The following is a 15,991-nucleotide window of genomic DNA, read 5'->3' as shown; positions in this document are numbered from 1 at the left end:
CGAATGTCAACTCTCTGATAATAAGGCTCTGGAAAGGAGACAGAAGATCTGAATAAACAGGGGTGTTTTGTACCTAGGCTGTATGGGAAACTGGTAATCACAACCTGAGCACAACATGAAGTGTATGAGTTTCTTGAAAGACTTACTGCATCAGTACAAGTCTGCAAATCTTCCACCCAAAAAAGTGGAAGCAGTGTAACATGCCAGCATGCTGAGTTTCAGTGCTCACTGCTGCAGTCGCAGATTGGGGTCCTACGACATTTATGTTTTGTTAGTTAGATTTAGTTTGATTTCATTTTTATTTGGTTTTGATAAATTATCAAATTTATAATGTCTTATAAATGTAAAGCTTTTCTGTGGCAAATGTGCTTTATGAAGAGCTGGAAGTGTTAAAACCAGGAGACTTAAACTGGTTTAAACAAATAGAAGATAAAAATGTATTTTAGTTGTGCTTCTCACTTTCTGTTTGAACAAAGGAATTTGAGATATCACAGCTTGTTCAGATGGCACGAAATTATGAGGTCATGAAACAAGAACCCTCAGCATTTTTAACAGATCTGTGTGAAGATATAGATGCCTTGGACAAATTCTTCATTCACATAATTACAGTTTGACTCTCAGTTCAATAAGATATTCTGCACTTTCCATCCCTTGTATAGTATTGCTCTGTGCTGTTATATATACTTCTCACCAAAGGAAGTTGTAAGTCAGTGGCTGGTGGGGTCACTCCCAAGAGTAGCAGGCTGAGAATGCACTGAAATCATTGGTGCTACACTGATTGATTTCTTTGCCAAGAAAATATTTTATAAATATTTAGAATTGTTTTGGCTTTAAGACAATTTCTGCAATGCGTGGAGATTTTCTTGGGTAAGAGTTGGCTGAAAGCAAAGCAGCTCTCTGTTAGTTACTTTAAATCTAAGCAGATTACCCAGTTAATAAATAGTTACACTGACAGAAGATGCTGCATCAAGGAATGCGTCTCACTAGGAAAGCAGTACGTTTCTGCACTCAAATTGTTTTCTTTCTAGATACTTTCATGGTGGAAGATGCGGTGGAAGCCATTGGATTTGGGAAGTTCCAGTGGAAGCTCTCTGTTATTACAGGATTAGCATGGGCAAGTAATTGTTATCAAGATGAATTGCATGATCACCCAGAATCCCAGTGATTTCAAATTCTGTAGACAAAAAGTCTCTAAACAGATAATTATGCATTGAAGGAAGAATTTTACCTGAAATTCTAGAGTGACAGCTAGACTCAAACTTGTGCTGTGGAGGTAAAGAATAACTGATAGATTTCCCTCTTGCTGAAATTCTCTACTTAAAATACTTATTTCAAATGGAAAGGGTACAATCCTATTCCTACAGAACTCAGTTTTCATTCAGTGATTTTACCACATTTGTTCCCTCAGCTAAATTATCTCTTCCCTATATTAGTCAATATTATTGTTCTTGTTGTCTCTGCTTCAGACGAACATCAATTCAGTATTTCTAGTTTTAAACTTTGATATCAAGAACAGGAAGACAGTCTTTGTTTTCACTTTTCTGCTATATCTGAAGAGCTGTATGTGGTATATTTTTGTGTAATGATGTCTAGAGCCCTTTATTTACTGTGGACACCCACTGCACCTTGCAAACATGAATGTTCTGTTTCACCTACAGAGAAGAAATGTCAAGGAAGAAGCAAAGACAGTGTCAAGAAGGATTAATGATTAATGATCAAACTGATTTTCAGGCAGTTCTTTATTTTTGTTTCTTCTTTACCTTTCCAGATGGCAGATGCTATGGAAATGATGATTTTAAGTATCCTAGCTCCTCAGCTTCATTGTGAGTGGCGATTACCAAGCTGGCAGGTTGCATTGCTCACATCGGTAGGAAAAATAACTGACAGCTCCTGTATTCTGTAAGGTTTTTCCACTTGCTGTTACTCAGAAATTATGCTTTATATTCCACAGTTAAATCTGTGTATGACCTTTGCAAATTGCTTTTCTTAAAAGCCAGAGCTTGAAGAAGGGAAACTCGGTGAGAAATTAGGAAAATTTGCAGGCTTTAACTTCAGAGTTTCATGTAATTTCCAGGAAAATGTATGAATTGACTCAGAATAATTGCCATTACCTTAACTAGGAGAGATTTCATTCTTCTCTGAAGACAAGTAGCCTTGCAGAGATTCAGTCTGCTGAAATTCACCCCAATTCCTGGACAGCAACTAACTCCCTTTCACATCAATAGATGTGAAGTTGGGCTAGAGTGTATTTTGAGTAATCTGAATAATGAATAATTGCCTTTAATAGTCTCTACCTCAGAGGAACTAGACCCAGAACACGTGGAAATTTTGGTCTGCTGTTAGTGCTGAAATTTTCAAGACTAATTTGAAATGTGTTTTCTTTGCTGTCGTATGGGAATTTTTACTTGTCTTATTGGTAAGGGGAAGACCTTTTTTCTGCTGTTTCCTAGGTAGTGTTTGTGGGAATGATGTCCAGCTCCACCCTCTGGGGAAACATTTCAGATCAGTATGGGAGAAAAACAGTAAGTGTTCAGCTCCTATATGGAACATATGGAAGTACTGCAGCAGTTTGCATAATTTAGTGAGTGATGTGTACAGATGTCATAGCTTGTACGTATGAAGTGTTAAGCAGAATTAAGCAGAGCCAGAAGTGACCTCCCATGAAATAAAAGGACAGAAGTTTGGGAGAGTAAAGCAGAAAATAATAAGTGAGAAAAATGAGAGCCTGGTGGTGTTACAGAATGAAGCATTTTGTTGTTATGAAAGCCTCTGTAAAATCCTGAGTGCAAATCAGCTAATTCTTGTACAAATAGAGGAATTCTCTGCTCAGTTTGTGAATGGGCTCATAAATTCATCACCTACTGATGGTGTTATTGTCCTGGTACCACCTGTGCCACCTTCAATCAGCCTTTAGGAAACCTTTAGCTGTTGGACTTACAGAAGTAGTACTTGCACTTTCTGGCTGTGAAGCTCTAGTTTACATGCTGCTTATTTGTGTTACAACAGACATTTCATTTTTCCCTTGCTTGTTTGTTAAATACAGGGGTTAAAGATTAGCGTGTTATGGACTCTCTATTACGGGATCCTCAGTGGTTTTGCACCGATATACAGCTGGATCTTGGTGCTGAGGGGCCTGGTGGGCTTTGGGATTGGAGGAGTGCCTCAGTCGTAAGTAAATATTCACAAGTCTCTTCTTTATCTTCTTCGTGTTATTTCTTTTAAGAAATGCTTACGTTAAATTGAAGACTTCCCCTCAGTTTAGTTATCCCAAGACCACTTTTCTCTTAGTATTTTGGAACTAATATATTAAATTCTGTTAAGTCTTTGAAGATATCTAATAGATCACTGAGGTGAGTCAGATGTACAATGGCTTCTGTGTGAGAAAGCTAGGTACCTAAATGTGATGTGTTGTATGCCTTGAGTCCTGTTAAGCTCCTTTCATTCCCTCAAGTGAAAAGGAGCAGCCCAAGTAGCCCACCTAACAGTGGATAAAGTGCAATAGAAAGCATTTTGTAGCCTTGCCCAAACACTGTGTTAACAAATTGTGCTGAGAGTAGTCAATAAGGGATGGCATGGATTTGTTGTGAGATAGATGATGGCCTAAACACTAAAAACTAACTAACAATTAGAGGCAGAGTGAAGTCTTGACTACTGCTGCTTTGTAAAGCTCTAAAATACTGGTCAATCTGAGCCCGGACTTTCACATCTGAATCTGAGTTGGAGTTCTAAGATCATGCAGCCCAAACCTGGAGCAGTTCGAGTATCTTCATGGCTCAGACACATTTCTAGTACCAAGGTAGTGTTGGGATATTTCTCTATGACTTTATCATTCCATTCTGAAGTGAAAGATCTCTAAATTTTCCACTTTAATAAATAAATCTGTTCTTGGCTTTTAATTATAAATGGAAAGGGATGAGTATATCTAGTCTTTTTCCACGTAGTCTTTTATCCTTATTAATAATTGATATTTTGCCCTGTGGAGGTGCTATTTCAGAGTAATCAGAGCTTTTGATTGATGGCTCATAGACCTCTTCACAAGGCAAGTCAATATCCTTTCTTTTCTATTACCATTCCCAGATAAAAGATTCAGAGCTGAGATGGAGCTTCACAGTTTTATTAATCTTCTTTTACTTCTCATCTGCTCCCTGTTAGAAGCTGCACAAAAGCATAACATGCATGTAAAATAGGAAAGTTCTTATCCTGCTGTGTATCGAGCGGCAGTGAGGCATTTTCTGCCATGCAATTCCAACTGAGCACAACTGGAATGAGGCAGGAGAACAACAAAGATGAAGCATCAGAGTTAATAATGCCTCATACTGCAAACTCATATTAATGATGTTCCACAGAGCCCCAGTGGAACAGTTACAGCTCAGCTAATACCACTTTACAGAGAGGTGGGTGAAGCAAAAGGGCTGCATGACTTAATGAGAGACTAAGAGGAGCTGGTTTCAGAGCTCAGAGAGGATTCCATTGCTGCTGGGTCTGTTTCTTGCTCTAACTATAACAGCAATACCTTTGATAAAAGGAATTCATGTATATCTTTGGCTATGAGTAGCTGTATTTCAGGGAAATAACACTGGCATCTTTATAAATATATTGTTGTATTCTATAGTTGGTATGGGAGAAAGGTTTGTATGAAACGTGCTGTTAAAAAGAATACACCCAGCAGTAATAAAGGAACCATCTATAGCAGGTGTCCCTTTACCTCTCATATGTTGGAGCTGCACCTGAGGCCTCTCAGAGTCTCCTGTGAGGTAGTATATCACGAGTATGACCATTCATTCACCTTCCCAACATCCAGTCTTTCAAAGATACTGTATTCTTTCAAAGATGAGGATGAGACAGTGGAATGCAAAGAGGGTAGGAGCCATGAACCTTACCAGACTGAAGAAGACAAGAGAGCCTTGGCTGTCTGCTGGCCCTTTGGTTCTGCCTTCTGTCCACACAGAAGCCTTACCATTGGTACAGTCATGGAATGGCAACTCTGAGAAGTTAGACAGTTTCTTTTTGATTCCCCGCTGTAAAAGAATGGAAATTATTTTATACCAATAGCACAATCAGATCTTGAAAATAGTTATGTCTTAGAAAATGGAAACCTGGTAGAGTAGGACAGTATGATGTTCTCTGAGCCAGGTGTAAATAAGAACTTAACCAGCAAGACTTTGCATGGACTACTGATAAAACACATTGGAAATCATGCAAACATAAGCAGCAAGAGCCGTTACATTTAGCTAACAATTATAAGCCACATGAACAGAGCAAATTCTGCCTTCTCTTGCAATGGTGAACTAAGAGATTGTTTTGATGAAGCAAACAAAGTCTGAACCAGTGTGCACGGCATTGCTGGCTCTGAAGACTAGGAAGGATTTTTGTTACTACTGTGGGTTTGGCAATTTTAATAAAGACAAGCAGAGTGTCTGACATCTCTCAGTGTGCTAACATGATGTTTTTCTCAATGTTCACTCTTACAGGGTAACATTATATGCTGAATTCCTTCCAATGAAAGCCAGAGCAAAATGCATTTTATTGATAGAGGTGAGCAGTGTAGTTATATGTGCTGGTCCACAGGGGCAAATTCTGCTGTTGGTTACAACCATTCATTCCTATTGATTAACATTGTCACACATGGCAGCAGTTGGGTCTTGAGAGTTCAAGTTAGCACGGTGCTCTCCAGCACTGAGGCCCATGATCCCAAAACAGTGCCAAGTATCCAGCACTTCTGAAGGCAGCATGCAGAGAACCCTCCGGTGTGACCTAATGCTGCAGTGAAATTGATGTATAGCTCAGTAATGGATAATGAAGAGCTGAGTGCACAGTAGGTGCAAGGCTAAATTCAGCTCTCCAGACTCAATCTGAATGTATCAAAGTCACACAGAGAGGAATTTTGACTTATAAGTACTTTAAAGCAAAATTTGCAGCCCTTGAATTGAAGTGTGCTGGTAGAAAACAGTAGAAAGCAGAGAGCAGTGCTGTTACTTGTCTGATGTGGTCTGTTTGGAAGGAGCATCCTTGTGGAAAACCTTACTACACTGAAACAGCTTCTCAAATACACAAAGAGCTTTCTAAGATAACTGCTGGCTAGTCTTACTTTCAGTTGCTTAATCTTTTGTAAATAGAGTTCAGCAGATGAATCACTCCCTTCTGTGTCATTTTTGTTCTGCCACAGTTTGGCTACCTCAAAGCAATACTGGGTTAGAAGTATATTCTGAGCATTAGATAGTGAGCCATCAAGAAAAGGAAGATTATCCTTTTACAGATTCATAATCCAGAGGAGGATAATCCTGCACAGCTAGGACATGCAACAGGGTGCCAGCTCCATTATTTGCTAGGGAGGTATCAATTCCTTCTTTCACCTATAGGACAAACTCTGTGTGGCTTTGCTAGCTTGGTTTTGCACAGGAAGACAAATGCAGTAAATCTCATTTGTGACTGTTTCTTTTCCCTCGGGCAGGTCTTTTGGGCTATTGGAACTGTGTTTGAAGTCCTCCTAGCAGTGCTGGTGATGCCCACTCTTGGCTGGCGGTGGCTTCTCATTCTTTCTGCCCTCCCGCTTTTGCTCTTCGCCGTCCTGTGTTTTGTAGGTATTTTCTTAAAGATGAGTTTAAAAATGCAAGTTTTGGAATGCCTAGAGCATCTTGTTATCTGCCCAGGATGCTTTCCCTTCCCCACTGAGAAAGGATAATGTCAAGATGTTGCAAAAATGCTCAGCATTTCTTGAGAATGGGAAAGAGACAACAGAAAGATTTAGGCTGGAGTTCTGACTTATTGGCCAAAGAAATATATGCAGCTTTGCAGTTTCTCAAAGACTAAAAGAGGAACTTGACATTTGACACAAGGGAGATTTTCTGATTCATTACAGTTCGGTTCTGTGATGCTGTCTTATGTTAGTAGGCTGCTGGGATCATGGAGATTTCCCACTGTAAGCTCACTAATAAAAGTCTGCAGTTTGTTCGTTGCTGTGTTTTTGACATTGTTCATGTGGTCTGCTTTGTTCTTGTAGTGGCTGCCAGAAAGTGCAAGGTATGATGTATTGTCTGGAAATCAAGACAAAGCAATTGCTACTTTAAAGCGGATAGCAACAGAAAACGGAGCTCCGATGCCTTTAGGAAAATTAATTATTTCCAGGCAGGTACGTATGCATAACTGACACATTAATCTCTTGGGATAACAGCATGTAGTCATAGGGATTTATGTAAGCATATAATCCACATTAACTTTAATTTTAACGTCTCAACAACTAACAAAAAAATGAGAGGTGATCATATATGCCCAAACCACAGTGAGAAAGACCCTGCTTTTAAAGACTATCTCACCTCCCAGCTACGAACTCATGGGATGAGGTGGAATCAGATCTTCTAGATGTATCTCTTGAATTTAATCCTGATCTCGTGGAGCTGGAATGCTACAAGCTCCAATTCAGTCCTATTGCATGGAGCAATTCAAGTTGTTACTTCGGAACTGTATGTTACTGCATGAATTACATTGGATTTCTTTTCACTTTAGTGTTATGTGGCCAACTTTTCAACATCCCTGTCAACACAGAAATCGGCTCTGCATTCACACAACACAGAGTAGACTTTTGTATGGAAAAAAAAAAAAAAAAGAGTTAAAAAGTTAGCCAGCAAGCAGGACCAGCAAAAGTAAACCTGTAGGTTTGGATAGCAGCAAAACTGTAGAATTAGGCAGGAGATTTTTAGAAATGAGCTGACTAATTGGAGATACAGGTTCCATTTTCTGCAGCCTGGATGGGTGAGGACTGGAGCTCCTGTGCCTATCACAAGTACTCGGTTCAGTCAGGGTAATGATGATGGGCTGTGCAGGAATGCTCTGCAAGTTTTGGAAGATTCTGTTTTCAAGGTGGGGTGGGAAAGCACTTTTCCTTAACCACACTTCAATGAGCTGAGCCTGCTGCTCTGTTTTAGAAACACTGTTGAAAAGAGGTCTGCTTGCTGGAGGGCTGCTTGTAGTTCCTTGGCACCTTGCCCTGGGTCTCCATGGGCTGTGCTAATTTAGACTGATGGCCACATGAACCATATGTTAGCTGTGCATTGGCAAAGCTTTGCTGTTCGACTTTTCAGCCCTTCCTTACTCAGATTCCCACCTTCCTCATGAAGCAGTACTGTGCCCTGTGTGTGAACTGTTCTGATAGTGTTGTGCTCCTAAAGAATTCCACTTGGCAGAGGAATTCTTTACTCAGATTCCAGCTTTGTTGTAGCTTCTCCAACCTGAAGAGCCCTGAGTTCAAACTGAACTTTTCCTAGTACTATACACACTGTATATTGTTATCCCTTGCCACTGTATATCCTTCAGTCTGGGACCTGTGAGCACCATGATTCTCTGACTTAAATTTGTTTTCAACAGGAAGACCGAGGAAAAATGAGGGACCTTTTTACACCCCATTTTAGATGGACCACATTGTTACTCTGGTTTATATGGTAAGAGAAAATATAAATGGCTCAGTGCCAGCGCTACTCTAATGGTTTTTAATTGAGGTGTTTAACAGTATCACTAATATACATCAACTTCCTCCTCAAGAAAAAAAAAAGCCCAAACTGCATTGATTTGTAATTTATTAAACCACTCTGTCACTATAATTCTTGATATAATCACACCCTTCCTTTAATAACTGCTGATAGGAAATAGCTTTGAGGTACCACTTGGTGGAAGTCCTCACACAGTGGGTTTGGTTGTGGTTCATGTTGTTTATGATAGGTGTGGTCAGCTGGGATTTCATCTCTTCTTTTCTTCCTTGCAGGTTTTCCAATGCTTTTTCATACTATGGGTTAGTTTTATTAACTACAGAGTTCTTCCAGGCAGGAGATGTCTGCAGCAGTGAGTACTAGTCCATCTCTTCTTTCTACATACGCCCTGTAAAGTCATGGAATATCTTTTATTTGATGACTTTCAGCAGTTTTTAGGCAATTTTAAGGCATCTACTTTTTATTAAGCACTATTGACAGGCAGTACCTTGTTTCCCACACAACGCAGAGAGGTCTTGCAGTGTCTCTGAGCCCAAAATGTAACAGAAAAGACAACCTCCAAAGGAGAGCTTTCAGAAAATGTATGTTCTTCTTGAGAAAAGAGTCACTGAATAAATTTAAGCTTCTAGATTTAACAGGCCTAATTGGTTCTGAGATAGAGATAACTGCTGCTCCTGTGGAGCTCCCAGGTTCTCAAGATGTGAAGACCTGTGGAGAAAGAAGATAATGCTGGGAAATCGACACCCTTTTTATTGCAGGTTTTTGTGTATAAAAAAAAGAGCTTTGCCTGCTGTCAAGAAGAGGCTGAAAAAGTTTGATTCCCCAGGAGAGGCAGGACATTATTCAGAACATTTGTGATTAGTCAGAACTGTCTGGTAGCTTGGAAATTATAGGAAGGGGATGGATAACATTGGGGGGAGACACAGCATCAGAACTTGCACAACAGTGCAGTCCTTAAAATTACTTTTATAAGGACTTTGAATTATTCTGTCTTCTCAAAGTGCAGGAGAAGGGTTAGATCCCACTCTATATAGAGAGAAACCTGTGTTATGAACGTTAACGCTGTCATAAGCCCTGGGCTGGAAAATCACTAAGCTTGTACAGCTGATATTCGGGTGCAAGTTTTCCTTCTGGTTGCACATGTAAGACATCCTGCCACAAATAGGACCATAAACTGTTCTGTTCCAGCTGTATATTCTGGTCTGAAAACACCTACTGTGCAGCAGCATTTCTTTGGTTCACATCCCTTCTTTTATTTTCAGCAGTATGAATAGTTCCTTTACCAGGAGTAAAGGAAAATGAGCAGAGAAGGAATTACTTTAAATATGGTTTTCTTGTTGTTCTTCTCTCCTACAGTTTCCAGTAGAAGAAAAGAAGTTAAAGCAAAGTGCAGCCTGACCTGTGAGTATCTGACAGAAGAAGACTACACTGATCTGCTCTGGACAACGCTGTCAGAATTCCCAGGTAAGTGGTGATATAAAGCTCCAGTTTTTCACTGCCAGTAGCTCAGTGTAATGAGAATGGACTTTGGTATGACAGAAATGGGCTCTCCTGTCTGGCCTAATGCCGCTGTATTTCCTGAAGCAGTGGGGCTCCTTGCTTGAACTGTTTGATGCATGCAGTAGTTGTAGCTCTCTTCACTGTCTGTGACATCACTGAAGATAAGATCACTGGTAATTGCTTTGTGAACCTATAATGGCCTGTCTTGCTATGGATTTGTTCCAAGAAATATATTAGGCATTCGGAGGAAGAGTTATGATTAAATAAAAGGGGCAGAATCACTTCAACTTTTATCCATAAGTGACTATCCAGGACTATTTTAAAAGGATCCTGGATATCATGAATCAATGGAGGACTTGCTTTGTAACACTCTGTCCAGCACAGCCATGATTTTCAGTCAATTTAAAATGAATTTCAATGAACTTCAATGTCTTAGAGAGCAGGTGAGAAGTGATTTGATGGCAGCATTTAGAAAACTCAATGGGAAGAAAATATTACGTTCTAAACAGTGGAAAGATTAGTAGGGGACAGTGGTTGGAAGCTGAACAAAAGATATTCCAGTTAGACATAAGGCAGGCATTTTTAGCACTGAGGTTGGTAACCACTGTAGTAATCAGTATTTGGCAGATGTCAGAGTTGATTGCTCACTGCTACATCTGAGTGAGCTTGCAGGCACATGGACCACTGTGAGCATGGAGCAAAGCTGGGACACAAAGTGGCATTTTTTGCATGTGGTAACAGTAATTAGACTAACCTTTTCCACTCCTCTTCTTGATTCACCTGATAGCAAGCTACTTGGAGAGCAGATTTTAAAATCTAAATAACATAGCCTCTGTTGAAAGCCAACTTACGGAGCCTCCACCAGTGCTAAACTCCCATCAACTTGTCTCCTTCTACAGGTGTGTTAGTAACACTGTGGATTATTGATCGGATAGGCCGCAAGAAAACCATGGCCCTGTCCTTTTTTGTCTTCTCGTTTTGCAGCCTGCTGCTATTTCTCTGTGTTGGAAGGTAAGTAAAACACAGTGAAATAACCAGCACTGAATCCATGCTCTCCTTTAATTGAGGCAGGAAACAATGTTTGTTTCTTGGGGCTGAAGAACAAGGAAATGCAAAATAGGCAGCAGAGAGCTTTCTGAATTTAAACCTTTTTCAGGCACAGTAGAGAAACTGTGATGAGAAACCTTTCAAAGCTGCAAATATTCACTTGGTGTGTGGATTTGTGGGTTTTAAACAGACAAGCTGCAGTCTGACTTTCTTCTTGTGTGTGCCAATTTGTTTTTGTTAGCACCATTTATAAAATGGGATATATTTTTCTTATTTAGATAAGCTTAGGCACTGGCTGTTTATTTCTACAGTCCACAGCTGTCAGTTAGGATGAATACCCTTAGAAAGCTGATGCAATTGTGGGAATGCAGATTGTTTGGCATCGTTATTATATTAAGGGTCCAGGAAAAATAAGAAGGGTTCATTAAAAAGAAAAACACAAAAGAAATTGTTGTCATGAAATTAGCTTTTTTATTATTATTATTTTTTATTGCTCATGCCTCCAAGTTAAACAAACAGCTTGTACAGAACAATCCCAAACACTGCTTTCCTTTTTATTCTCACAGAAATGTTCTTACTGTGCTGCTCTTCATTGCAAGAGCTTTTATTTCAGGAGGATTTCAGGCTGCTTATGTTTACACTCCAGAGGTAAGGAGGCTGGTTTTGTATTGAGACTATTTAAGGGGAGTGAGGACATGGTGGGAAAGTCATTTTTATGACCTTTATGCAATGGACCTAACCCCAGATATGAGTTCATGATCTCATTGTTGTCTAACAGAACTTGTTGCAGTGCAATTTCTATTGATTAAGGAGGTTGGAAGGGAGCTGCTCGCTTGAATTAATAAGCTGATTCTTTCTTTACAGGTTTACCCAACAGCCACACGTGCTTTGGGCCTGGGAACGTGCAGTGGAATGGCCAGAGTGGGAGCCCTCATAACGCCATTCATTGCACAGGTAAAAACCCTTCTCCCAGTACTGATGACCTAAGAAGGTGATGGAGAACCTGCTGCAAGGGCCATACCAAGCTCAATCTGTGCGTGATGTGTTGAAGGACAGTTGTTCATTCAAACACATCTCTGAATTTGCCTCTTACTCTAGAGGTCTTATGATGGGAGACAAATAACCACAGGGCAGGCTGCTGGATGGATATAAGGGCTCCTTGGAAGACACTCACCTGGAGATGGGATCTGTGAGGGGTTTACAGGTTTCTGTGGGTTGTGCAATGCCAGTTTTCCTTTGAGACCTCAAGTCCTAGGGACTGTCAACCTGAAGCACACGTGGAATGCTAGGCAGGAAGGCTGGGAGAGCCAAGCTCTGCAGGGATGGGACTAAGAATTAATGGCTGCTCTGCAAAAAGCTAAGTATTAAACATATGACTCTGTAGTCTTTGAGGAAAGAAAAGTATGCAGCACTAAAATTCCTTCTATTATACCAGTATTTGCATTTCTTTTTGTGACAAGGCTCAGTGGTAATGTTTTGTATTTTCTGCAGGTGATGTTGGAATCTTCAGTCTACTTAACACTGGCAGTTTACAGTGGATGTTGCCTGCTGGCTGCTGTGGCTTCCTTCTTCTTGCCTATTGAAACAAAAGGTCGTGGCTTACAGGAGTCCAGCCACAGAGAATGGGGACAGGAGATGGTTGGGAGAGGATCTCATTCCCCAGGAGTCACCAGGTCTAATTCTGGGTCACAGGAGTGATGAGACATTAAAGAATGGATGAAATAAGCAAGTTACGTTCCACAAAAGGACAACTCTGAAGCATAGAAAGCACTGCCAATGTCATGTGTCAAACTGCAGGAACTTTAGGGTTGAACCTAAGTAAATTGTGTCACTACTGCTCTTTGCTCACACACATAAAAACTTTACTTCCATATTGAAAGGCATTTGATCCAGATGTTGTTTGAAATTTAGCAGGAAGGGTTTTTCTTAAGTCTGTTGTGCTTGCATGGTCAGCTATTCAGCTTAAATGTCCCGTGTCAAGCAAATAGTTAACTGAATGCCACTCGGTATAAGCTGTAATTAAAATCATGTACTCTCGACGCCTAAAAACAAAAGGTTAATATTTATTGTGTCCTTGGCATAGCACACAGTGGATTCCATACACTACAAAATAGGTTTTATGAACTAGATGCCTGCCTTGCACTTTTTAGCCATCAACAACAACAATGCAGTAACAGCAAACCAACCGATGCTTACTATTCCCTTGCTTATCGGTTCTGCTCCTTGAGGATTAACAGGCAACGTGAGTGAGATTGCTTGGAATCCATTTCCTGAATGTTTCTCTCACTCGTGGCAGGTAGTTTGAGTCAGTGAGGAATTGTGTTTGCTGCAGAGCTGGAATCTCACATGGGAAACGTATGAACTCTGTAAATCTTGATGCTTTGGAGCAGAATTTATTTGACTTTTCTACCATTGCCAGGAACATTGAGCACTGTGTTGCTTGGTGAAGGCTGCTTCAGCTGTGCTGGTGTCTCTTTGTGTGTGGAGATGCACGCTGTGGTTTTCTGCATGGGTTCAGGTCTGTTTCTGCTCAATTTGCCTAAGTGTGTTCCTGCAGTGGTGTACCCAGAACCTTTGGTGAAGATGCCTCAGTCTGAACAGCTACGTGGAACAGTTTGGATGGAGCCTGTTTGGAGTGTCTCCCAACAGAAGCTGGTCTCCTGACAGCTGGACTGGACTTGTCAATAGCTGCAGATTGCACGACTGCAATGGTAAGCAGGTGACAAAGGAATGTAGCTGGCATCGTGTCAGAAACAAAAGTCCTGGGAAGAGCTAAACCATGATCTTCCTAAGAAGAGGAACTTTGCTCCTTCAGATGTAACCAGCCCATGGAGGCTGATGATCCTGCTCTTGTTGGAGAATGCAACAGAGTTCAGGTGAGGATCAGTTTGTCTTGTTTGTTAGAAATCTTTCTCCGCAGGGAGTCAGAATTCAGAGTCTGTGGACGTGGCAGCAAAGAAATACAAACAGAAACTGAGACCTGTCTCATCTATGTCTCAGTTTGCTTTCTGAATTCCTTGCTATGGAACACATGCCCAAATGGAATGAGATGGACTAAATGCTAATCAACAGGCTGTGGGAAAGCAATACATTTTTCTAGTACGTGTGGTCTGTTGTCTCACAGAAACGTAGGTAAGTGTGCAACAAGTTTTGCACAATAGAGTATTTTAAGTATTCTGGGAACCGAGCCCCTTTTCTGTGGGGTAATAACAGGTCACTGAGTCTGTTCTTGGGTGCAATACGAATGAACACTGTTGGGGTTTGCCTTTCACTTGGGGATTTGCAGCACTGTAGTGCTGTATAATGCTCTGAGTGAGACACACTGGGCTGTTTGTGTATAGCGCTGAAGGAAAATTAGACAAGAAACTGAGGAAACTCAGACTAATTAGAAAAGGCCAAAGAGTTTGTTGATGTTCCATGTTTGAATGTCTTCTGCTGAGGAAAGTTTGTGTTTGACACGGCACCAGAATGTCTGTCTGCTCACTTACTGCTTTCTGACAGTGGCTGCAGCAAGAGATTCTGGAGGCAGTTGGTGTAAGCAGGTCCTTTCCTTTTTGTGGCTACATGAAAAAGCAGCTCAGCTTGCAGGGGATCCTGCTGTAGATACGGTGGATGATGTAGGAACGCACTGTCTGTTCCAGTGGCTGTTGCTTTGTGTGGATCTGGTTATCTCTGATCTTTGTCTCTGCTGTGTCTGTATTCCCTGTGCTTGGTCTCCAGCAAGCTCAAGTTTCAGTCAGCCCTCAGCAAACAGACAGGGCTCTCATGGAGCTGACAACAGTGCAAAGAATGAGTTTTTTGCCACCTTCTATCAGGCTGTAGTTGGGTAATTTTCCCTAATATACTATGCAACTGGGGTAGCTCAGTGCTGCCTCAGAGATGCACTGACTCATTTCCTTTGGATGCACGAGGGATGGATGTGGTGCAGGCAGAGGAAAGAAGCATCTCCTGGATGCTCACAGTTCAGCCCCAAAACTGGAGTGCCTGTAGGAGAATCCAGCTGGGTGTGTGCCCACCTTAGAGGTCAGGGTGAATATAAAGTGCATGAAATCCATGGCTGGATGAACACCACCTCAGAGCCTGACTGCTACCTTGGTTTGTTACTGAAGGCCTTTTCCTTAAAATTCCGCTTTTTTTGGTGTTAATGTTCACATGGCACTTTGTTAATATATATATTTTTGAGCCATTATTCAACAGCATTGCAATAGCCTTCAAAAGGTGCAGACAGCGAGTAAACTTCAAACAAAATATTGCCCACGTAGGTAACGCAAAACCTTTGGGTACTGCTGAGTAACCAGCGTTAACCTGTATCCAAACAAAAACTGAAGGCATTTTTGCTTTTTACTTTGTATGAATTCTGCAACTGGGAATGTATCAGATGACACAAGTGTTATTAAGAGTGGAAGAACATTGCAGACGGCTCACTGAAAAACCAAAGGAGCGTTTGGCTTGATACACAACAGCCTGTAAATAACCACACATCACATCCCATCCATGTGGCAACACTGCTGATGTACAGAACAAGCTTCCAAAGATCCTTTTACACACTGCTGAGTATTTTTCACTGATGAAGGAATCAATAGAGCTAGTTCATTGCAAACAATGAAGCGACGTGGTGATGGGTTATAAACTGGGAGCAAACAGAGTTGTGCGATTCAGAGTTTTGCTGTCTGTCCAATATATGAATGTGCAAAGCTGTTGTGGGAACAGTAACTCTCCAAGTGTGCTTTGATGGAATGATTTTGTATTCCTAAATGCTTGCAGAAAGAGCACTGAATGTTTCCCTGTGTTTGAATGTACAGTTTCTAAGCTGGATACGTTTTGATGTTTAAAAAACTTTGTGTATACGGAGCTTGTTGTAAAATAATCCTTTCGTTCCTCTGTTACTGATGCAACGTTGGATGGTTTGATTCCACACTGGATATTTTATGTTGGATAAATAAATAGTTTTTTTTCAGTAAAAA

At 40.8% G+C, this 15,991-nt stretch overlaps 1 protein-coding gene across 6 annotated transcripts in view; it reads left to right on the top strand.

Annotated features, from left to right (window-relative positions):
• The window catches only part of SVOP (SV2 related protein), a 21,397-nt gene extending 5,406 nt beyond the window's left edge, over positions 1 to 15,991 (top strand). For 5 of the 6 annotated variants that reach the window (XM_015878060.2, XM_085555923.1, XM_085555926.1 and 2 more), the window contains 14 exons: positions 1,029 to 1,114; positions 1,769 to 1,867; positions 2,451 to 2,522; positions 3,044 to 3,168; positions 5,472 to 5,535; positions 6,452 to 6,577; positions 7,001 to 7,129; positions 8,362 to 8,435; positions 8,756 to 8,832; positions 9,837 to 9,944; positions 10,880 to 10,991; positions 11,594 to 11,675; positions 11,892 to 11,981; positions 12,519 to 15,991. In XM_015878060.2, the coding sequence (XP_015733546.2) occupies positions 1,029 to 1,114; positions 1,769 to 1,867; positions 2,451 to 2,522; positions 3,044 to 3,168; positions 5,472 to 5,535; positions 6,452 to 6,577; positions 7,001 to 7,129; positions 8,362 to 8,435; positions 8,756 to 8,832; positions 9,837 to 9,944; positions 10,880 to 10,991; positions 11,594 to 11,675; positions 11,892 to 11,981; positions 12,519 to 12,725 (1,451 nt within the window). In that variant the 3' untranslated portion in view covers positions 12,726 to 15,991. The remainder of the gene's footprint in view (positions 1 to 1,028; positions 1,115 to 1,768; positions 1,868 to 2,450; positions 2,523 to 3,043; positions 3,169 to 5,471; positions 5,536 to 6,451; positions 6,578 to 7,000; positions 7,130 to 8,361; positions 8,436 to 8,755; positions 8,833 to 9,836; positions 9,945 to 10,879; positions 10,992 to 11,593; positions 11,676 to 11,891; positions 11,982 to 12,518) is intronic. The other variant, XM_085555927.1, reaches the window with a different exon arrangement.

The sequence above is a fragment of the Coturnix japonica genome, chromosome 9 (genome assembly GCF_054131305.1).
Source record: "Coturnix japonica strain WE chromosome 9, WE-NBRP24, whole genome shotgun sequence".
In the NCBI taxonomy this organism is placed as follows: domain Eukaryota; kingdom Metazoa; phylum Chordata; class Aves; order Galliformes; family Phasianidae; genus Coturnix; species Coturnix japonica.
This window is presented reverse-complemented; position numbering and strand designations above follow the sequence as displayed.